General features: G+C 42.3%; 1 protein-coding gene across 1 annotated transcript in view; it reads left to right on the top strand.

Annotated features, from left to right (window-relative positions):
• The first annotated feature begins 9,101 nt into the window (after positions 1-9,101).
• Positions 9,102-24,299, top strand: part of Asb4 (ankyrin repeat and SOCS box containing 4) — a 42,894-nt gene continuing 27,696 nt past the window's right edge. The window contains exons 1-2 of the mRNA XM_052719897.1: positions 9,102-9,683; positions 17,627-17,926. Coding sequence (XP_052575857.1) covers positions 9,485-9,683; positions 17,627-17,926 — 499 coding nt within the window. The 5' untranslated portion in view covers positions 9,102-9,484. The remainder of the gene's footprint in view (positions 9,684-17,626; positions 17,927-24,299) is intronic.

The raw sequence follows: 24,299 nt of genomic DNA on the forward strand, positions 1-24,299 counted from the left end.
ACCAGTAACTGATCATGCCTGCTGAGCTGCGTGTATAGTTTAAAGCTGATCGGAATGAAACCCATTAAAAAATGATTTATGAGTTATTAGGGATGCTATTTATTGTTTTTGTTTTTTTAGATTTATTATTTCATTTATTTTATGTATATGAGTCCCCTATCTGCAGACAGAGACTGCAGGCCAGAAAAGGGCTTCAGATCCCATTACAAGTGGTTGTGAGCCACCGTGTGGTTGCTGGAAATTGAACTCAGGACCTCTGGAAAAGCAGCCAGTGCTCTTAACTGCTGAGCCATCTCTTCAGCCCCAGAATGCTATATTTTCAAGAGTAAAATGTTTTCATGCCAGAGGCGTATGCCTAATATTAAAAAACAAAACAGTGAGTTTCTGGTCACACACTGAAATATAGAGATAATAAAGGAGATGGGATTCAGAAAGTACTTCTGTGGATGATTCTTAGGTTGGCTTTGTGCAACCTGGACTATTCCACAGTATGGCTTTATAATGCTCTTTGGAGCTTATGGAACATTTAGTGTGGTTTTCAGACCAGCAACATTGACACTTAACAAGTTCTAGGTACCAGACTATCAGAGGTGGCCTGGTGGGCTGTTGTAATAGTACCTTCACATACTGGTTCTAGCACTGTTCTCAACACTGGAGAGCTAATCCTGTAATGCAGGTTGTGAACAGGACAGCGTGTAGTTGTACATTATAGCCAATGACTCATTCCTTCCACAGCCTCTCACTGTGCCTACCTGATCCAGAGTTTATGCATAGAGGTACATGACAGAGTATGCACTATGCACAGTGATTCACCATTGCAAGTTGTTTACAGCAGGATTAAGATTGAACCAGAGTTTTATAAATCCAAATTGTGTCCTCATCATTATCTTCCATTTCTCCTGTTGAGGAGGAGGATTACATGCTTCCCCTCAGTCTTCTCTCCTTATCTTGAACCATCACGGCATCTTCGTGAAGGCTAGAAAGAAAGAGTCTTGAAGAGGACTTGCATCTCTAGAAACAAAGGTATCAACTCATCTAGCCTCTTAGCTTCTATTTACCAAACCCCTGCCTCAAATACCATGTCTTCAGTGGAATCCTTCTTGAACCCTCAAACTAGTTGATATAATTTCTCCCTTCTCTAACGTCCCATCTCTCCAACTCCCACGGTTTGGATTTCTGTAGATCAGATTTGCATTGTGTGAGTTAGTGCTGTGGGCTTTCTTTATCCACAGTGTTGAGATTGAGACTGCACCTTACTGTCTTTTGGCTTCTGCCTTGTTGATCCCAGTAACACACAGTACTAACTTAGTAGCTGTTCAGTTCTAGTGTGTGGAGGCAGGGCTTCCAGTCGAGCCAGAAATCCATCAGATAGTTTTCAGCCAAGGTGATTTGCTGTACAGAAGCATACACTTTGTGTTCGTTCCTAAGTACGCCTTTGCAGGTGACTGAGGTACATTCTTCCAATATTTATAGAACACTCACAGTCGTGTTTAAGAACGAAATCCACCCAGGAGGAATGGAGAGATCCAAAGAGGTTCTGGGGAACAAGGCCAGCTCTTTTACACCCTGAAGCTATCTCGGGCCAGCTACAGACATTGGAAAGGGCCAGACAAGGAAAGGAGGTCAAGTCTTTGATTTCACAGTCTTGCCTGGGGCCTGACCGACAGTAGCTGCTGGTTTAACCTCCATCGGCGAAGGGACTCAGGAAATCTCACTCTGGCGCTATGGAGGAGTAATATCAACCGAGGAGGACAATTCTAAGCATGGGAAGCAAGCTCGACTTGCTTTCCCACAGCCCCAAACTTATGGCGAGTCTGGAAAATATCTGAAGACACAGAGTAGAAAACACATCTAGTTTATTTACAGCACACTTCTTCACACAAGCTCAGGAAGAACAAACAACAACCGAACGAACGGCTCCTGCCTCTCCCAGGAGGAGGGTTAATTACTTTTATGTGTTTGCTAGACGCACATCTTGAAATGATTCTATAACATAAATCTATGGTCAAGTTTCAGCAGAGAAATTCATTGAAGGAAAATTTGATCAGCAAAGATATGCTTTATATGGATTAAAATAAATTTTATCTGCATTTGGGGTTTAATCTAGACCATGTTTTTATCTGCATTGGCCCTTTTTTTCCCCCTTTATGAGATAGTGCAGCTGGTCCTCCCAGATTCATTTTTCAAGGAATACTGCCATCATGCGGTCTGGTGTGTCAAGACTGCTCACATTCTGATTCCCTCCAGAAAGGGGCTTTGCTGCTTGAGGCTGGGTCTGTGGATATTTTCCAAAAGATGAATTCAAATACTTTCCAAAGGGTGAACTCTGGTCCAGCTTTTGACTCAATTATCTAGTTACTGTATCAATCCTAACACATAGAGAAGGAATCAAGTCCTGACCACCTCACAAACTTGCGAACTCCTCACACATTCATTCATCCCTTGAAAGTCAGTAGGATGTTTTTGCCCTGCACGTTCATGGAGCTGCCTGTGAAAATCCGCGGAGGCAGAGAGAGAACAAAACAAGAACTCTCAGAGGGAGGCATTTTGGTGCTGAAAGCTCCTAAACGAGTGAAATTGGACTCCACTTAGTAATTAACATGTTTGACTAAACAAACAAATGATGTGGGTTCTGCATTTTTAACAGAGAGAGTCTGTCAGGACACTGTGTTTCAGCTCCAATCCAGCCATTCTACAGCAGGAATATCCTTATGTAGACGGAACATATGCAACCCTGCTCCCCACCCCTCCCCCAGCCCTGCAGCTTCATTGCATGACACGCTCCCCCCGCCCCCATCTCTGCAAGAATGCAGATTCTACTTTATATTCATTCAACGGAATATGTAAAGTATTATACCAAAATGTAAAGTCAAATCGATGGATCTTTGCAAACAGCTCCTTGGCCTCTGTGAACTCTGGGCGTTAAAGGGCGTTTTGGAATCTTGAAAAGACAGTTTAGAAGCCAGCCCGTTTTCTTTACCACATGAAAAAGAAAGGCAGTTTTCTTCCCTAACTATAGGTTGGCTTCAAAATTTTGCCAGAACTAAAGGGAGAATGCAAACGTTGCCTGGTGTACAATTGTGGGATCATTGTTTTGATTGAGACAGAATTATGGCGAATTATTCCCATGAGCTGATTTTGTGAAGTGTGTGCCGGCGTGAGGGTGGAAAAACAAGCTGATGCTGGTGTTTAAACCAGGCTGGAAGGGCAGTTGCTAGGAGACCCCGCACACAGCTGATGCCCCCACTGCCGGCTCGGACATTCTTTGTCTCAAGGACCCGGCCTTTTGCAGTCAAAGAGGACATTAAATGTCGTCTGTCAAAATTTAGGTGGAGGAAAAATTCAGGTGGACCAATGCTTGGCTATTGTTTGTGTCAATCTAGCTATTCTGACGTCCATCACCCATTAAAGATGGGTTTTGAAAGGGAAAATGTAGCATTGTGCCAGGAACCAAGAGCCCCCGGAAACGCTCAAGGGAATTAGTTACAAATGCAGTTTGAATGCTCCTATATGAAAGGCAGATGGTTTGGAAACCAGTTCCGAGAAGCAGGCAGCCTCAGCTAAGTGATCGCTTCAGTGTTCCGAAGAGAGGACTGCCAGTCCACAAACAGAGTTCTAAGAGGAAAGGCGCACGAGCGGGACTTTAGATCCTGACGTTTACAAAACAACCATTTCAGTCATTTGTGGGAACCGTTTAATAGACTTTTATGAGAAACACACAGGCTTCCAGTTTGTAATTTAGACCCCAGAGATGCACCGAATTGGAGAGCTGGAGGTGGCTTAGAAGTTCTTCTAGCGCCCCCAACTGGCAGAAGGCGGAACCTGACGCAGCCAGCGGACAAGTGCGGTCTATAAGATGCTGCCCGCCTTTGTAAAATAATACCAACCTTTGCTGGTGCTGAAGATACTATATCCAGCGAGGAGGGAGTATTTTAAAGTATAGGGAAGGGGAAATTCTTGAATTTTGTGTTTTGAATATTTGAAGTACATGAGCCACGGACACTGTCTTGGGCCCCCACTCCCATCAACTACCTTTCTTTCTCAGGAGAGTCGTGCTGTTCTGTGTGCTGGGGACGGGGCAATCGGCAATTCTTTTGTAGTGCCTGTCCGTGTACAAAGCCCCTGCTGTGCATTGAGTCATTTATTTGTTACAAGTCTGGGAATTATTCTCATTAGCTGGTGTGCTCAGTCGGAGGAACTGATAAGTATTGTTACAAAGTTTAACTGTAACTCTACCACTGCCTCCAGATAAGGGAATGTCTGTCTTCCTTTGTCACTGGCCTTCCAGAATAGGCAATTGAAATTCCAAAATGGTTTGAAATTTTGGTTTTGTTTGTTTTATTTTCATATCTAATACCTGGGTGTGTGGGGGAACCTCTGTACTTTAATGCTCTCTATGGAAAAAGAAAGAAAAATCCATCACTGTTTCCAATATTGGAGAAGCTAGTGTGTACTAAGTCTGGGACATAGTAACTTTCAGGATGTTGGTCCAGGTAGCCTGGAGAGAACTGAGCTTGGGTCCAAGAAACAGAAGAAAGGAAATAAAACAGTTGCCTATCAGTCACACTCTTAAACTTTACTACAAAGAGATCTCTTTGGAGAGATGGAGACCCGTGAATGAGGATGACCCCTTTGCGTCCTCTTGTCCAGAAATTAGGGGTTCAGAACCTGTTGCTTTGGCCCAGAAAGCTCTGCCCCTAAACAGGCAACAAGACCCACTCTGACATTTCCTTTTTCCTCCATCCTAGGAGAAGCCAACTACCATGTTGGGAGAATATTCAAACAGGCTCCTGGAGAGACTGTGTGCACAGAAAGCCCCCTACCAGCACTAACCTGTTGGTTAACTGACCAAGTCAGTTTGAAAGGCAATCAGCTAACCCTTGGCCTCCAAGTCTTTCATCATCTGAGGTCTCAAACATCACACAGCCAAGAAAAGCCTTTCCATTGTGCTCTGACCTACGAGAGATTATAAATGATTACAAGGTTGCGTTAAGCCAACACATTTTGGGACTATTTGTTAGGTAGAAAAAAAAGACCAACCTGCAATTTCTTTGCCATTTATCCATGCAGAGTTCCATATAACTGTTGGGTCTTAGTTTTCCTGATTTCTGTGTTACAAATAACGGCAATGATTTCAATTACAGTACTAAACCACCTGCCTGTTGATACAGAAAGCTTTTGGAACCAATCTCTGCTGAAACCCATGTTACAACTGGAATTTTCCACTGCGCTTGCTGGTGTTACCTATTAATGCATGTTATTAATACAGTTAAAAGCATCTCTGTACAAAGTTTTCACATGAAAAATATATGAAATAATGACAAACAAAACCATACATGTGTCCTGAGATTTTACACAGCCCCTTAAGTATGACAGATAAGAAGAACGGGATTATCAGGCAATCTCAGAATGCATAGCAGTGAGCCCATAGCAAGAGTACCCTGATTCATCTGCTGGAAAGTCAGAGAGGCCCAGGGGATTCTGCTATCATAGAAATTCTAGTTTCTGAAAATATGTTTTAGGAGTCTGACTTCTTATTTCTTCCTGGTGGTTGGTTGCATTTAACAATTGTAGCCCCGTAGTGTCAAATCCATCTTTTGAAATGTCATAACACACCAAGGAGCCGTTTGTGTTCTGAGGATGACACACAGAGGACAGCTTGTGTTATACACAGGCATTGAGAAAACAAGCACCGGGGCCTTTGCTCCTGCTGCCCAGGACCCCAGGGAGTGCAAGGGGGCCTTGGGTCTACTTGCTTCTACATCACTGATGTGTCAGAAGTTCTTCCGACCATCAAGACCAGAGGACACTGTACTGTCCTAGGCATGTTGTGAAACACTAATAAAAAACACATTGTTCACAATGGAGTTTTCATTTTAGGAGCCCAAGAGAAGGGGTGCTTCTGAAAGGCCAGACTAGATGGCGTGAAACATGGCCACTTTATAATGTGGCCTCCTGGGACCCAAGGGATAGCTATTTGAAGCTAAGCCTAGATGATGATGATGGTAGATCTCAGGTTGGTTTTTTTTTCTCTTTTTTTTCATTAGTCACAATATTCCAGATACATTGCAATGACTTTGATTTTTCTCTGAATTTTATTCTTAATTTTTTGGATAAATCAGTCAATAATTCACTTTTAGCAGAATGGTAGAAATAACTTCCTTAATTTTGTCTGTTTCTTCACAGAAACTTTGTTTTCTCAAAGTATTTCACAAAGACCTATTTACTTTCTACAGCTATGAAACTGGTCTTTTAGAAAGACAAAAGTCATATAAATTGGGTAGTAACAAAATGAGGGTTTGGAGGGTGGGGGTTTGAAGTACACTGGCCTAGCATGCATGAGGCTGCACATTCGGTCCTCAGCACCCAGACCAAACTGAACCAAAAAGACAGTGGCCACAGTAGCAGAAGAAACAATTAAACAACTTTTTTGAGTTATTTAGCCAAAGGAACTTGAAACTTATTTTTTAAAAAAAAAAACAAAACCAAGGACTGGGGATGGTGGGCGGGGGTGGGGGGGGGTGGGGGTGGGGGGAGGATGCCAAATGATAACATTTCTTCCACAAGGCAATGATAATCCCTCTATCTTTGGAGGGAGATCAATGGTCTAGTTAACCCGGAGAGAAAAAGCAGAGGTTACAGAGGAATTAACAGTCTCAGATTGGACTTTGCTTGCCAGGAAGGCTGGAGTCTTGCTGGATTACGAGCAGAGATAGCAGTTGATCCAGAGGTTAATGACCCCATTCTCATCCCTGCCCACATTCCTTAGTAAGCTAGTTCTTCACGGTCCCCATATATGGTTGGGGTGAGAGGTTGCCGGAGTGATGGTGTTTCTGGAGAAAAGCCACATAACTTCTGAATTGGCCAATAACTGGTTGTACAAAAGTAGCCAATGCGGCTAGCATGGACGAGGACCTCATAACTAGAGGCAAGGGACTGGAACCATTTACTCTATGACCAGCAGAGGCTATAATGTGAATAAAACCAAATAAGAGCCAGTTAATGGGAGACACTCTGTCACCCTGCATAGAGTTCAGGGATGAGGGTCCAGAAGACAATGGGCCCATTCAGGGCTTCTTTGTTCTCCAGCCTCACCCAGAGTCTGGTCATACTGGTAATTTATGGCATAGAGTCTTCAATGCTGGTTGCTAAATATTAGTGTTCTAAATATTGTTTCTGCACTTAACACTTCTTCCTGGACATCTCTTTACAGGGAAAGTCAGAATTCTCAAAAACATAGTTAATTTCTGGTATAGTGACTACTTATCTAAAGAGACTGCTATGTATTTGGGTCAGATTAAACATACTTGTTTGGAATAAAATTAAATTGCCCTTTACTTTACTTCCAAGTAAAATGGGGGATACCGGTGAGAGGGGATCTGATCGATTTAAATGTCACAAACCAGAGATTCTGTATGACATTTGAAAAGTTTGCAACTTTGTGGGAAAAAAAAAATCCATTGGACAGGCAACGGAGAATCATAGGGGTGCTGGCAGCACCGTCTAAGTCATGAACACACAAAAGTCTACCTCGGTGGAGATGTTTGTTTTTCTCATTATTCTATTTCCAGTGCCCTTGGTAAGTAATGGTCACACAGTAGGTCCTCAGTATGCATTTGCTGAAGAAATGGTAAGTTCATGCAGCTCCCCCACAGAGTCTTAATGTAAGTTCAGCAAAAGCGGGAAGTCGTGGTGCCGGTCCACTCCGGACTGCCCCAAGGCTGAACAAACACTTCCGGTCTCTCAGTCTCCCTCTTTTCTCTACACCCTTGCCCTCGATCTTAGCTTTGCTGCTGTCATCACTTTAAAACACACAGCAAAAGTTGAAATCAATAAACTTTTAAAATTCAAATAATAGTCAAAAATATGTAAAACTAATGGACAGTGTTAGAAGGTGTTGATGGAGTGAGTGTTTTGACTCAAGGAGTGTGTGATGGGGATTTCTGGTGGGCTCCGACTGTTCTGTGGTAGGTCTGGGCGTTGAATATACAAATCATTATGATTTGATAAGCTATGCGCTCAGGACTTGCTGGTTTTGTGTATTTATGTTACACATGAGTATATCAAGTGAAAAGGTGTGTTGATCTGCAATCATGTTTATAGACTTACGAACCATTTAAAAATGTAAAAAATCCACATTGCTAATTATTCTGCAGGGATTTTCTGAATCCATCCACAATATGTAAATTATGACTAATTAGTATTCTAGTTAGCACTTGCTATTAGTTCTCTAATTTTAATGATGATAAGTAAATCAATTTGAATATTTTCCTCTCCAACTTTTTCTGTTGAAAAACTAACACAGAGGAGCTGAAAAAGCAAAGCAATTAAAACTAACAGGGAACTGCATATCACTCATTATATTTTTCACTTTTTAACTTTGTCTGCATTTGATTCCTGTGTTCTGTCCTCTCTGCGCCTCTTGTCTCTTGTTCTCTTCTTTATATGTCTGAACTATTTTAAAATAAAAGTTCTAGAGGTATTGGATGTAGTTAGCTCAGCAGTAAAACAGGCTGTGTGAGACCCTGGGTTTGATCTCTAGTAAAACACACACACACACACACACACACACACACACACACACACACACACACACACAAACAAACGAGGATGTGTTAGACAGCGTGCCAATTGATTATGCATTGCATTAGTTGAGGACAAACACTTTTCTTTCACACAGTCTGAATACCTGACTCACACATTTCCAAATCAACAATCTCACAGTAAAAAGTAATATCGAGTCTGTATTTGTGTTTGTGATTTGTCTAAACAAACACAGCTTTTCCTAATTGATTTGAGAAATAAAAATCAGGATTCAGTAAAGTTCATTCACTTGTTGCATTTACTTGTTTCATTTCTGCAAGTTCTTTTTTTTCCCTAAAATGTTGCCCCCCCCCCCCCCCACTAGCCCACCCTGCTTTTTCAGAACATTGAAAATTTTCAAGTCTAGGTTACTGGCAAACCTTCTGTTTGTTTTTAGATGTGCATAATTAGGCTCGATTTTACAGGCTCATTTCACAAAATCATTAAAGGTTTTCAGTAGCACGTGTATCAACAACAGAAACAAATTCTCATTTTTGCTTATTATATAGTCAGAGTAAGACACTAGAGCTCCAGCCAGGCACCAGATGTTTCTGTCGGGGAGAAAACATGAAGAGCATTAAGAGCTTTTTAAATCTTACACTTTCACTTTGGTCTTATAAGAAATAATTGTGACATTTCATGCTCGGAAATGTGTCACAGGAGCTTTCCTTCATATCGACACCACGCACTGCGGAAGGGAACTGCTTACGTATCTGCAGTTTAAACGACCTGAAAACTCAGTGAGAGCCTGGGAGGATATTTTGAAGTTTGAAATGATCCCTATATAAATAGAACGGATCAGCATAACTTTGGGATAAAATTAGCCGGCAGTTTGTGGACTCTCCAGCCTTGCCTGTGTGCTGGGTGCTGCTCTCCTGATAAATCACTGCTCGGCTTCCACATGGCGCAGAGGATGGACGGCATCATTGCCCCTATCAGCAAAGCTGGAGCTGCCAAGTTAGTTAAGAAAAATTTCCTGGATGCTCTAAAGTCAAATGACTTCGAAAAACTGAAGGATATTTTAACCCAGAGGCAAATAGATGTGGACACAGTGTTTGAAGTTGAAGATGAGAACATGGTTTTGGCATCTTACAAACAAGGTAAAAATTGTAGAGGTGCAATTATGAAATTGTTATAAAATGAATTTTTGGGTTAGTAGGTCAGTTTTTGTCTTCAAAGCAGTTTTCTTATTGTTAGTGTCTGTTTAGAAATTATTTCTAGTATTTATCTTTCCTTCCTTTTAAAACTAGGATGCATTTGGGCTGGTTTATATATTATGCACATATTTCTGTACGTAAATTTCTGTTTACTGCTCTTTCCCGGTCCTGTGCCTGCAATTTGGGACCCTGGGTGTTTGCATTTGTCATGCACAGTGTGTTTAGGACTTCTCTTTTGACTGTGGTGGCATAGGATAAAGAAAATGTCCCTGACTCTGGTCAGACTGCTGAGATGTACGTGTGGCAGGGTGGCTGCTGGGCGTCAGGCTGCCGAGTCTGTGCTAACAGTTACTTACAGATAGATCATCTCTATGTCCGGGGGGATGAAAAAGGGGGCTTTCTTCTCCACTTAGAGAGCTAATGAATGGAGAAAGCTGTGCCGTGGGCACCTTCATGGTCTGCATCATTTTAATGGGTTTCAGTGCAGGAATAAAAGCTGAAGTTGAAATACCCCAAAGTTAACTTTTATTTTTCCTTTCTGCTGGGCTGTGATAATGGATCAAAAATACTTTGAAGTGTTTAATTCAGAATCTGTGCTTTGTACAAAAAAAATTAGGAAAACAGAAGTTAGAACAGAAAATTTTTTTATTAAGTTCCCCCTCCCCCAGAACTCCTGCTTAATAAATCAGAAATAGATTAGCACACTCATTCTGATTTCTCAAATCAACTAGTTAATGGGAAACCTTAAGTAGTTAGGCTGTCTGGTGAGTATACTGCAAAGAAATACTCTGTTCACCCTCATTTCTGTCTAAAGAAACCAGGTGGGAAAGGATAGTTGTTTATGCTCATATATAAACCTGTTTTCTATCCATTCAAAATCCTTAGCGTCAGCAATTTCCTGGTACAAATGCTAATAGCATCTATTTCTAGCTAATTCTCTGAAATTCTGGAGGAAGCATAAAATCGTTGAGGACAGTGGCTGCAACTTTTATTTGTGCTTTGTAATAAATTGTCGTTGCTGTTTTGTCTGAAAAATGAAGGCATATAATTTTTTTTTTTTACCAAGTTGAAGGGATTCTGTTGAAGGAAAAAATTATATGCTGCATAATCTGATGGCTTGCACCTTGTGACTTTATTTAATGATACTATCTGGATGCTAAGTGTATTTTATGGCGATTAAAAAAACAAAACAAAACAAAACAAACCCCTTCTATGTGTGCCACATGCAAGAGGACAAAGATTCAAGCCAGAGGGTAAACTACTTGACACTGAGTTGCAAAGAGCACCTTTTCTCATTTCCCGAGCAGGCAAACCCTTCAGACAGCACAAGGGCTCAGAAGTCCTGATAAAGAGAACTTGAAGGTGTGTGCTTTTGGTAAACATTTCTCCTGGTGTCATAGCCCCCAAATGAGAAGAAACTCTGTTTCAGTTGTCAGAACAAGCTAATTCCTGTGGTCCTCATGGAGCTGACTTTTTATTTACTCTGATGACTGTTTTTCTAGCATTCAGGCTGTGGAATGTGGCTTTCAGTCAGGGGCAGAAATTTAAACTGTCCCCCCAAAGAAAGGAAAGAGTCCCAGTCTTAGGTAGGTGGCTGTTTGGAAATAACAGGACTTGGGGTTTGTATCTTCAGGGCTGTCCGAGAAAGCAGTGCATGTGCACACACAGTGTGTACAGAACTAACTTTCCTCTGTTTATCATGAATATGTCAGACTCTGCCTCCAGTCACAGCCTAGGGTAAAATTCTCACTTTCTCAAAAGTTACTTGAAACTTGTTTTATGTGCCTCCAGGCTTGATGCCAACCCTTTCACTCTTAAGGTAGGCGTGGAAGCAGTAAGGAGAACCCCAGCTCCTGGCCAAGTCAAATAGATCTAAGTGGTGATATCAATGTCTTACCTCACAAAGGAATTCTCAGAACAGTGTGGGACTGAGCGGTTGCAACTGGGTAGTTAATTAGTCAGTCAGTTCCTTCTGGGGTTTGTCTAAAGGACTGGGAACCACCTCTGTGTGGCTTTGAAGGACGTGTGGCTGGGTTACAGTTTCTGATATGTTTTTTTCATTAAGTAAAGGCAGACTTTGGGGATGTGGAAAGGCTACATGTTACTCTTTGATTTTTTTTTAAGTACACGGAAAGGCTGTACTCCTAAAAGTGAACAAGAAAAGTCCACAAGACACCTCGGCGCAGTTTGATTCACTTTTCTAAAAGTCCACAAGACACCTCGGCGCAGTTTGATTCACTTTTCTAAAAGTCCACAAGACACCTCGGCGCAGTTTGATTCATTTTTCTAAAAGAAGGGGAGAAGCTCCATCACTCCTATCCACTCCCAGAAAGGGAACATAGTTGTTTACTCTCAAGGAGTATCTCCTGCTTAGGTAGTATTCACATAATAAATGAAGCAAAGTGTAATATGGGCAACAGATATGGCCACCTCAAAACTTTCTTACACAGCTGAAAATATGATTCTGTATGCAACAGTCTATTATCCACAGGCAGTTAGCTGGTCTGCAATCAACCTTCAGGTGATCTTAGTTTCCTTTAAAACACACTATATCCTTTTCCACAGAATTTCAAAAAGTGGTTGAATTTGTTACTAAATATAGCATGTCTCATCAAACGTCAAGATCAGTGTGTGAGTGCTGGACTCAGAACTCCGAACTCCACTGGCAAAGAAATTGACTTAGAGTGTAAATATCCCCTGACTCTAATCTAAAATGTATTAAGTGCACCAGTCATTAAAAGATGACCCCCCTAAAAGGCTGTGCATTTTATGAGGAGTGGAGAGTGAGGTATTGGGTCAGAGGGTTCTTTTTTCTCACTGTTCTGGGTCTTTCTCCTGGACAAGCTTTCACCAGTGAAGGCCACACTTGAAGCAGCCTCCATAGGAATTCTCAGTCTGTGCCGGGAGTTTATCGCACTTAACATTTGTTCTTAAAGTTAGATACCACTCTCTCCCCACACCCTGCCATTCTTCACTTTATTGTGAAATCTTCAGATAAATTCCCGGTTTGTTCTTTTAAAAAGCCCCCTTCTCTCACTTTGTAAAACTAACAACCAAAACGTGTTAGCCGGCATTAGAGACAATTCCCAGGGAACGACAGGCAGAGATGGGTGGTTTTAAAAGCGTAGAAAAACAAGCAAAATATCATCCACTGGACAATCATTTTACTTTTAAGCATTTATTTACTACGTGCAAGTGTACCACAACATATTGTGGCGATCAGAAGACACTTTGGGGTTCTCTCCTTCCACCATGTGAGTCATGAGGTTCAAACTCAGATTCTCAAGTTTGGCAGCAAGCACCAACTCAGCCATCTCGACGGCCCCAGATAATCTCTTTAAAATACAACGACACAAAGAAATCATGAATACCCAAGTGAATTTTTAACTACTGGATGCGACTCACAGTTGAATAGTTAAGGGATGTCATGACATAGTTTGTTCTGAGATAACTAGAAACTATTTAGGGTAAAGTGAAATGAAGGAGAAATCTCTAAGGCTCTCTCTCCATCACTCTGGTTCCCACTGTCAGCCTATGTACTGGAACCATGGACGGATGTCTTCAAGGCGGTTTTTAAAGCTTTTCCCACCTACATGCTTCGATTCTTCTGCAGTTGTATGTTTTGGCTCCCTAATGAGACAGGCAGACTATCAAACCTATGTTTCTGGTATGAAGCTCCCTAGCCAGCAAGGTTAATGAACACCCTTTATTAATCAGTGTAATACACTTTAAGTACTTCGTTTATGGCCCACAGCCTCTTCTGGTCCCTTGCATGGTAGTCATATTTTTAATTAAAATAACCAACGAATTCGTTTCCACTTGAAAAGTTTCTGGCAGGTACTCTATCTACTTTCTTAAGTAGCAGTTGATGTCCAAAGTTATCACAGGAGCTTTTTGTTCTTAATAAAGAATCTCTTTCTCACCTGTTTTTCTCTTGTTTTTAGGAAGTTACTTTCCTCTTTTCCTCTTACCGGCCCAGGGGACTTCCTTCTTCCTAGGTGCTCGAAAAGTTTCTCTTTTTAAAACTTTGTATTTCAAGCTTGCTTTCCTCTCTAGGAAGCCTCTGAGAATTATCCTGAGAATATTGGTTATTAAACCAGTAGCCCAGAATTGTGCTTGTGCCTATAATCTTTGATGGCTGTGTAAATACCTGGACATGGTCAGAGTAAATGTCTGCTAATCCAGCTGCAACAGCCTGGGCAAGCTTTGGCGGCAGCCCGAGGCTTCTCCAGCGTGGGGCTGGTGTTCCTTGGATACCGTTAGCGCCGATAACTGTTGCGGAGCCTGGGCTTAGCTTTAGTTTAACCAGAGATGTGTGTCCTCTCCGAGCGCGGGAGCCAAACCAATGCTCTTTTTCAAAAGTGGGCTATAAGCCTTCCATCCTCACCACGTTTCTTGGGTGAGGGGGCTTTCTGCCTAGCCTTGCAGACCTGCGACTTCCGTTTCAGGTTTACATGAAACTTTCAAAAGTGTACACAAGAGGGTTAGTTGCGCAAAGGTCTTGTAAGGGTGAACCTTCTAAAACTTCTTTACCATTTTTAGCTGTGTCGGGCAGAACTGCAGATTGGAGGCAGCTTTGACAAATTTGGGGGGTGGGTGGAGAGTGGAGTTTGAGAGTTAAAAAGATGCTTTTTGTTACTTTTAAAGTTGTTTCTTCCTTACAGGTGTATATGATATGCTAAACATAGTCTCCTCTGTCCCGCCCCGTTCTCTGTCTTCCTTCCTCCTTTTTTCTCTTCTCATTAATCTCTTTTGTTCCCCTGAACAATTTCATTTCTACTTCATTGAGTCTGTACTAAATTAGAATATATATTTATATGTATCATAACTATATATACTATATGACATCTAGGAAGCACAAATGAGAGAGAAAAGTATTACCTTTCTGAGACCGCCTTACTGTGATAATTTCCAGGCAGATCTATTTTCTGCAAACAATATAACTTTATTCCCTTTTATGGCTGAAGGAAAGCTCCATGGTGTCTACAAAAAAATAATCACATTTTCCTTACCTATTCTGCTTTCAGCACAAGTCAGCATATCACAAAGACACTGGCCATATTTATCACAGCACCATGTGCTACACCTGAGTTGTGGAGGCAATGTGGGTGTCTAGCAGCAATCTTAGAGAGCTTGGCCTCTCCACTAGCAGTTATATGGGTGTGTTCCACTATTTTGTTTTTACCCACACTAAGTATGCTTCACAGAGGCTCTGCCAGGACTCTGAGCCCCCTGGGCACAGATAACACATGATGCACTGAAGATGAACGGCATAAGCAGATGACATGTCTCGGTGTGAGGAAGCAGTATGACAGTGGATGCTACAGTTCCCTGTGTGCATGGCTTGCACTCGGGGTCCAGAGTGGGGTTTACGTGTAGGGAACAGCCTTGCTCCTGTCTCAGCCTCTGTTCAGTTGAACCCCTTGCTGAAGCCAAGCTTTCCTGAACAGGTACCCATGTCTGCAGCTTGCATACATGGGAATCTGAGCGGCTTTCCCCAGAAGGAGGCAGTACCTTCTTCACACCCTCCCCCAGTGGACTCTGTCCTCCTCTTCCTCTCCAGCCTTCCCCTTGTGCAGTCTGAGCACGCAGTTCAGTGGCAGCTGACCTCTGCAGAAGTGCAAAGAACAGTGTTTACCTTCCAAAGGTAAACATGAAGAGAAAATCACATTCTAGGCTTGGATGCCTTGGGAAGAGTGTGCTGCAAGAGAAAAGACTAGTGTACACAGTAAATTCACTTGCTTCTGGCATGCTGTGACTATTGGTAGTTGTAGGCACACATGCACGAGCAAATTCTGGTCTTTTGACATGTCAACATTAACAATAGCACACGAATTGGCACACGCCATCTTTGGTTTCGGAAGCTCACATGACCTCAGATCTGGTGCTCCATGAGGATAAGTGAACTTAATTCCATTCTTGCTGGAGAACCTGTGCTCCAGCTTGGTTTTAAGGGTGGACTCCTTGCTAAGGTCTGTGTTTCCTCAGCTCAGTGCAGTTTGCTTTCCTGTTTTGCTGCAGGCTGAGTTATCTAGACTCTCCTGACCCCATCTCCAACTCTACCACCAAAGTTCTAAAGTGCAGATTAAAGGCAGACGTAAGCATAGTCTGAGCCCGCAGTCATCTGTCCCCATGGTCAGGCCTCTCAGGGCAGCAGATAAGGTGCTTTCCTGTCTCCCAAATACACAGATGCCATATAGACGAAGTGGGTTTTTAGAAACAGTTCCACTTTCGGCTTGGTGAAATTCCAGGATCCGGTGGTCTGTGAGCCTAATTTCACAGTGAACAGTTATGATTATAAGAGACATAGATGGGACTGACTGTTCCAAAGCCAAGCATGACTGACTGGTCCATATAATAAACGGGCAAGGAAAATTCTATTGGGGCTGCCAGGAATTTAGGAATAAGGAACACCATAAACAAACAAATGCATTTCCATGCCAGCAATGTGGCATGCTTACAGATGCATTCAGGAGCATCTCCCCCCACCCCCACTTTTTTGATCTGTATCAAAGGCTTAGAGCTAAACCTATACCATTTCCACAAAGACAAATACAGATGGAAACCCCATGTGGCAGATATACCCAGTCCATGAGATTGAACTGAAGCAGGTGATTTGTGTCTCTAGCAGGCTGAGAAAGTGGCCATCTTCTCGTCTGGAAAATGAGAAGATTGGGCTGGATGGTCTTCCCGTCCTGTGTTTCTTTGATTTTACATCAAAATGGTGTTTTCTTAATCAGCTCTCTGCTGTTTCTTCCAGGATCATTTTTTTTTTCTATCCTATGCGGGAGCAGGCATGACTTTCCAATCAGTTGCAGCACGATGGTATCTTTGCTACCAGGAAGCAGGCAAAGGACACTTTGGCTTTCAGGTTCAGAACCGGCTCCTTTCTGAGCAGTTAGAGAAACTGCCATTGCAAGTTGCATGTGGGGGAATAATGAGTACAAGGAGTTGGGATGACCTGAGTGTGATGGAGCATGCCTGTGGTCCCACTGCTAGGGAAGCAGAGGTCGGAGGGTTGCTGTGAGTTCAAGACCCATCTGGGCTACACAGTGAGACCCTCTTTCAAAAAGCTGGATCAGAAGAAAATTTTTATGTAGTGAGAATAGTCTGTCTAAGATCTTAGATCTTGGGACTGTTCTCTTGACTAAATTGTGCCTAATTTGGGCACAGTTATGTGTGTGACACATTCAAGTTCCTTGTTTGTTTTTGGCTGCTAGGAAGTTCAGACAACCTTACAGTGCTGTTCCAGTGTGAGCACCAAATTTTTATTTTGTGAACCTCTCTTACTTATCATTTCTCCCTTTGCCATTATTTTGTAGATCATTAAAGGAATCTTGAATAAAAATGTGTGATTTACCCCATGTTTTTCTTCAGAAAGAGATACCGGATAAACCAATAGGCAGGCAAAATATTGGTGTGAGAAATAAAAAAAAATCCAATCAAATATCACACTGACTGATAACTGTACATACAGGGCTGAAGAATGGACATGAATAAAATTTATAAGCTTCGCAATGATTCAAACAAACTGAAAATGACTTGAAATTAAAAAAAAAGTTCTTAGAATGCATTCACGTAGCATAGGCTGTAAAATAAAGTGCAATCACACACATTGCAGTTGTGAGCTAATGTGCTTTTGAGATCTAGGAAGCCTAAGGAAAGGGACAGGGGACTAGGAGCAGCACAGAGGGCAAGAGCTGGAGAAAGCCTGATCCACGGCAGTCCTCAGAACTGAGCGTCTGGTCAGTTGCCAGGGGCAAACTCCTGGTCTATCTTCCCTTCCATTTTATAGATGTGACCAAAATAAAACACCTTGTTAAAATCCCCACAGGACAGGGAGAGACACTGGGCCAAAGGTAAACCTCCTCTCCTTTCCTTCTCAGGCTACTGGCTGCCCAGTTATAAGCTGAAGTCTTCCTGGGCAACTGGTCTGCACCTCTCAGTCTTGCTGGGTCACGTGGAGTGCCTGATGGTCCTGCTGGACCACAATGCCACCATCAACTGCCGGCCCAACGGGAAGACCCCTCTGCACGTGGCTTGTGAAATGGCCAACCTCGAGTGCGTGAAGGTTCTCTGTGACCGTGGGGCAAAGCTCAACTGCTACTCCCTGAGTGGACACACTGCTTTGCACTTCTGCACGACACCAAACTCCATCCTCTGCGCCAAGCAACTGGTGTCTCGAGGTAAGACTTACCGGGTGGCTGACAGGTGTTCACACGTACATGGTTTATTGTGTGTGTTCATACACACATGGTTTGGGGCCTTGGTCATCTCTTCTTGCCTCAGGCAATGTGATGGCACCTTCAGCCTGATTCAGGTCTGAAATCATCATATACATGACTATTTACATTTTTGTTGGTTTTATAGTATGTGTGTATTGCCCACTGAGGTCATTCAGTGATTATCACACTGAATCTTAATTTTTAAGTGTAAGAAGAATATTGATTTTCAGTTATGTTGATGTGTGGTATTTAGCCCTTATGCATCAAGTATTGTGATGACAAAGAGAAAACTGTTTCTGCTCTCAACTTATATGTATGTAATGATGTATACATGAATATACATATATGTATACATATTTCAGTAGCAGAGGATATAATAGTAGCAAAATAAACTTTAATTATAAAATAGGGAATTGCTATCCAGGGGAAAACACTATCTATGTTAGGAGTGAACTATTATAAAGTGTTAAAGACTTCTCTGGGTCAAGCAGTTGTTGTTTGCCAAATAGAATCCCATGTAGACATGCAATGCAGTTTGCACATTCCTCAGTCAAGGGCCTATCGACTTTGGAGATCCATGAATGTAAGTACTTGCATGTAGATTCCTATAGCTGAACATACTTGATTTCCTTGTAATTAATATCTAGGGGTGAGAAGATGGGATGGATGGTAGATTTATAAGAAGTGATACCCTGTTTCCCAAAGTGGCTGGACCGTTTTCTATTTCCACCAGCAATGTGTGCAAACTCCAATTGCTTGCTATTCTTGCCAAAATTGATGAAGTAAGATATTAGCCAAAAGTTTAGCTCTCTGATAAATATGTAACACTGTCTCATTGTGGTTTTAGACTGAATTTCCTTAAGGGTGATGTGAGTGTTGTTATATGTTTACTTGACAGATGAATATTCACTTGGAGAAATATCTGTTTATGTCTTTTGCTCCCTTTTTAATGAATGAGCTGCTTGTGGCTTGGTTATTCTGGATACAAGTTCTTTATCAGATCCACAGTTTGCACATAAACCCATCGTGTGTTTCCCTTTTTTATTTTCCTTCTCTCTCTCTCTCTCTCTCTCTCTCTCTCTCTCTCTCTCTCTCTCTCTCTCTCTCCATGACAAGGGCTCCCAAACTATGTAACTAATTCAGTTCTGGAATTTAAGAGTTCTGGCACTTGGGAGACTGAGACAGGAGGATGACACGTTTTCAGGCCAGTTCAGGCTATAAAACCAATGAGAAATTATCTGAAAAAACACAAGAAGCAATAGCATAAATAAAAAAGAAGGAGTCTAGTCCATGATAAATGCTAATATTCAAACAGCCAAAGTGTAAGGAGGAGCCAGTGAAGGAGAGTGGAATGGACTGACAGAGAAGTTGGAGGGCTGAGCCTGCTTGCAGGAAAACAGGATGAAGAAAGAGGTGAGTTTGTTGAGAAGCAGGGACTAGCCACCTACAGGGAAAGCTACCAAGGTTAAATGAGATATTCCTTAGAGCAGATTAACGTTGATAAAATAAACAACAAAACTAAACAAAACAGAAACTAGTTTGATGAAATGGTGTGGAAGATAGATGAGATGGGGTAGGGTGTAAGTGAATGTTTGGGAGTGAATATGCTGGTGACCGTTGAGGGAAGTATGCCTGGAAAACTAGTGTAAGCAGAGTCTGGTTGTGATGACTGGGCTGGGGGAGGCCGCAGGAGGGTACCGTCTGCAGCTTGGATACAGGACTACAGGGAGGCCAAAGGAAAACTGCTGAGGATGGGTACTTTGGGGTCACTTTAGCAAGCTTTCAAGGATCCAGTTTTCTAAAGCTGAGATAGGATGAAATCTGGAGATGACAACACGCATCTCCATTTTTAACAAGTACGCCATAAAAGATGCTTTCCAACACTGGGCTGGATTTGGTGATGGTAAGATGAGTTCCCCCTCAACAATGCTGTCCAAAGTCATCAGCAAAGATGAGGGAGAGCAGGGAAGGCAGACATTTCCATGAGCGTGGGGAGGAATGCAAGAAAAATTTACTCAAGAAGTGTAGTAAGACGACTGAGGTCCTAGAAGGAGCTTCTCAAACTATGGGAATGAAGGGGGGCCATCAGCCTGGCTGCTGCTTCCTGAGGAGGGAGGGGGAAGGGACGAGAAGAGGGAAGAAGAGAAAGAATGAGAGAGGGCAGGCAAGCGAAAGGCTGAGTGTGTGGGGAGAGAGAGAGAGAGAGAGAGAGAGAGAGAGAGAGAGAGAGACAGAGACAGAGACAGAGACAGAGACAGAAAGACAGAGACAGAGACAGAGAGAGAGACAAAGAAGAGAGACAGAAAGACAGAGAGACAGTGGCAGAGAAACAGATCAAGAGAGAGAGAGAGAGAGAGAGAGAGAGAGAGAGAGAGAGAGAGAGAGAGAGAGAGAGAGAGGAGAGCTGGGGGTGCGTGGGGGGTGGGGGGAGTTGGTGTTCCGGGTTGGTGAATGGGTCAGCTTTCCAGCTCCCTCAGATTCTATGCTCAGGCACCTCCACATTTTATATTTACTTCCTCACTCATTTTAGACTGAGTTTTAAATTTGTCTCATTTTTTTTATATTAGTTTAAACTTTAGATTTTGTATCATAAGAAATTATAGATCTGCTATTCTGTTAGCAAGAGCAGTAGGAACATGCAAGCTGTGATCTGTCTGCACTCACACACTCATTTCCTATCTTTAAACTTTTAGAATTTCATACACGCATAGGATAAAATATAATGATGCCCACCATCGATTTTCTCCTTCTAAATCCCCCCAATTACCCTTTATAAATTCCCTTTCCCACTTCATGTCCTTTTTTTCCTTCTTTTTAAAGTAATTCACTGAGTCTAATTAGTGCTTCCGTGTAAGTGTGGTTGTGGGGCCATCTACTGGAGCCTGGGCTGCCTAGCACTGCTGCATCTGCACTTGATAGTGCTCCCTTCTGCAGCTGTCAGCCGGGAGAGAGGCAGCTAGGGCGAGGCTCATCTCACACACTGGGGGGAATCCTGACAACCCACATCAGCTTTAACTTGGGAACCCTGCTTCTGGGATGAGGCATTAATTTTGGACAGGCAGACTTGTGATCTGGGGCTCCTATTTTTTTCACAGCCTCAAATTCATGCTTTAGTAATCCCCTCCAAACAAGGCTATTCAGAGAGAACAGAAAAGACAGTATGAACACGTATAGCATGAGCTTAGGACTGGGCTTGGTCACATCCTTCAGGTCTTCAGAACAATGTAGCTGCCAAACATCCACTTAATACTTTTGTGTTAGCAGTTTTGATTGAGTAAAGAAATAAATTAAAACACATACAATTTGCAAACTGTATGCTGGAACTTCCAAGATATAGCTGATTTATTTTCACCACCATAGAATCATGTATATTACTAAAATTTTAAAAATACTTGTCTACTTAGTAGAATATTTTGTTATGCTCTCTGCATCCCAAGCACACATTAAACTGTGTCCAAGAGTGTTTCTTTATATGGACAGGTTTTATTGTATTGTTTATTTATCTATTCATATAGGGTCTCACATCATAGCTCGGGCTGGCCTGGCATTCATTCTAAGGTAGCCTCCAATCTGTAGGACTCCTCTTGCCTCAACCTCTTGAGTGCTGGGACTACAGGCATGGGCCACTGGCTTTGGTTAATGTTTAAAGATTTTTAAATAGCCCTTCATAGGGGAGTATGAACTGTATAGATATATTTTTCTAAAAATTACATGTGACTATGTGTATCAGGAAATAATATCTAAGTTATTTATCAAACATTATCAAAGTTAATATTTAATAGTATCTAAGTTTTTGTAATCTTTGTTTACTGTGTGTGTGTGTGCGCACATGCACACACACACACACACGCACACACACAAACACACACACACATGTACCATATTGTTTTTGTGTAGAGGTCAGAGAGCATCATGTGGGGTTATCATGTACCTATTGAACCATCTCTCTGGCCCCTAAGTAATTTTTTAAAGGTACATCTATAAGTTAAGACCCTTGGTTTTATGACTTTTTTTTTTTTTAAGATAGGGTCTTGTGTAGCTCAGGCTGTCCTCTGACTTAGTATGGAACCCAGGCTGACCCTGAGCCTCCGTTTCCCCTGCTTCTACCACGTGTGAGTTTATGCAGTTCTGGGCCTCATGCAATCATTTTTCCACCTGAGCTCTAGCTCTCTCTACTTATTTTGAAGTATGACACCTGGAAAATAGGAATCCAAAGAAAAACAAAATTGCAAATGAAATAATTGGAGAAGTTTTGTTTTTCGTCTTTTGGTTTTTGTGTGTTTGTTTTGTTTTCCATTTCTTTGGATGAAGGAAAAGTCGGTAAGTGCTGTGGGCCAGTCCTCCAGTCTGCAGACTTTAGAAGACCCTGAGGAATGAACTTCCTGGCCATCCTTATGTCCTCAGCCCATGGGGGCAGCACTTGTAAAACATTCCTTGGTGGGAGTACAGCTCCAGGAGCCCTGAGTACATGGCTGCACTCTCCGTCAGGGAATTACCGCAAATTGTCATGTTGACAGCTAATGAAAGGAAGCCTCTGGTCAGTTTCACACCCCTGGTCTCCAGGGAATTTGGTGGATGGTTGAATCCTGTTTTCCTGTGATTATGCTGCAGGCCTTTGGGGGAAGAAGTCACATACATCTCTTCACGAGTGGACAGAGGGAATGGAGACCGTACATCCCCATCGGCTAGGAAAATAAGCCAGGCTATAAGGAAACTCAGGACCAGAGCAGTCCATTAGAGGAAGGACTAGTACCATGGCAACTGAAAACCGATGTAATTTCATTTGCTATTTAATGGGCTCTTTGTGGGAAAGTGCTCTTTGTGGAAAAGGCTAATTGAGTCCAAAAAATTGCATGCAATTTTCTCTTAAAGGGTTTTGTCCCGTTTCTTCGCTGTTGCGGAGCTGGCTTTGTCCCATGCTGGATTTTGCCTGCTATTTTTCTGTTTGCCTTTCTACTTGATGCCGCCATCTTCTGGCCTTTGTTTCCTTTGCTGTTAGGATAATGGCGTTCATCAGTTGAGAGGGCTTATTTACCTCAGCGAAAATGTCTGTTCTTTGCTTCCTGCATTTCCCTATGAATAAAGAGAGTCGGGTCAGGTTTGGCTGGCTCCTAAGCAGTACATTATTTCTATCCATCCCCTTTCCTGAGAGGAAAATGAACACTGCTTGCTTTGCACCACATGAAGCAAATCCCGACAGTAGGAGGAAAATGTGTTACCTAAGGAAAGCTATAAAAATTCAAATGGCTTCTAACAGGATGTAGTGTATGGCAATGTAAAGAAGACCCTGCCTTTAAAAAGACCACCCTCTGCTCCCGGGTGCCACACAAACACAAGTCACCTACTTAGGAGAGTCCCCCATCAGTGATACACAGCCTAGAAAGGCTTCATTTTACTAAGGAAACAGGCACACACCCGCTGGCCAGACGTCTCTCTCCCCCACCTCACTGCTGTGCTGTGCTGGGCTGCGCACACCCTCCCATTGCCTGTGCTGTGCACTGTGGCAGCACAAATCTGGCCACTGCATTCACTTGCAGGCCACCCCAAAGATGCTTGCCATTTCTGCTGTACTGTAAGTATACCTAGGCAATGTGAATTTCGTTTTTTTCTTTAAGTTGCCATTATATGATCAAATTATTTTAAAGGAAATTATAAATCACCATTAAAAAATAAAAATTTAAAGAAACACAAAAGGGGAAAAAAATCTCTCATTGCACAGAGAGAAACAGAAACAGTAAGTGATAGGCAATGACATTCCTGGCTGCTGCCTGCTCGGGGACCTTCCTCTGTCAGACGGCAGAGTATCTCTAAATTGCCTTGTCTTCGGAAGACTGTCTTCTTTCACCTTGTCTCCTGGTCTGAGTGAGAGAACTGAAATAATAAGTTGGTGGGCCCTATCTCATACCCAGCAGACAGCAGTTTCTCCAGCCCCACTGTATCCCCACACTGTGGAGAACATAGCCTTCAGCAGAGGGTGGAAAGTCAGTGGTCCCTCAGTGGTGAAACTTACAAAGCATCCTTTTTCGAATGAAGGCTACTTTTTCCACATCTCTAACTCTGTCCTGGGAGGAGTGGGGGTGTCAGCATAAAGAGAAAAGAGGAATAAATAATGTATACGGAACAAAAAGGAGAAAAACTGCCATTATTTCACGCAATTATGTTTGTCTACATTAAAAAAAACTTGAGGAAATCTACCATTAAATGATTAGAATTAATAATTGAGTTTAGCAATTGTCTTACATTTCCAATCATTCTACTAACAAACCAATCGGATTTCTATATACTAGAAATAAGAAACTGCAGTAGTAGAAGATAATTTATAACTTCACACAAA

The sequence above is a fragment of the Peromyscus californicus genome, unplaced genomic scaffold, assembly GCF_007827085.1.
Source record: "Peromyscus californicus insignis strain IS unplaced genomic scaffold, ASM782708v3 Scaffold_6__1_contigs__length_162567912, whole genome shotgun sequence".
NCBI classification, from domain to species: domain Eukaryota; kingdom Metazoa; phylum Chordata; class Mammalia; order Rodentia; family Cricetidae; genus Peromyscus; species Peromyscus californicus.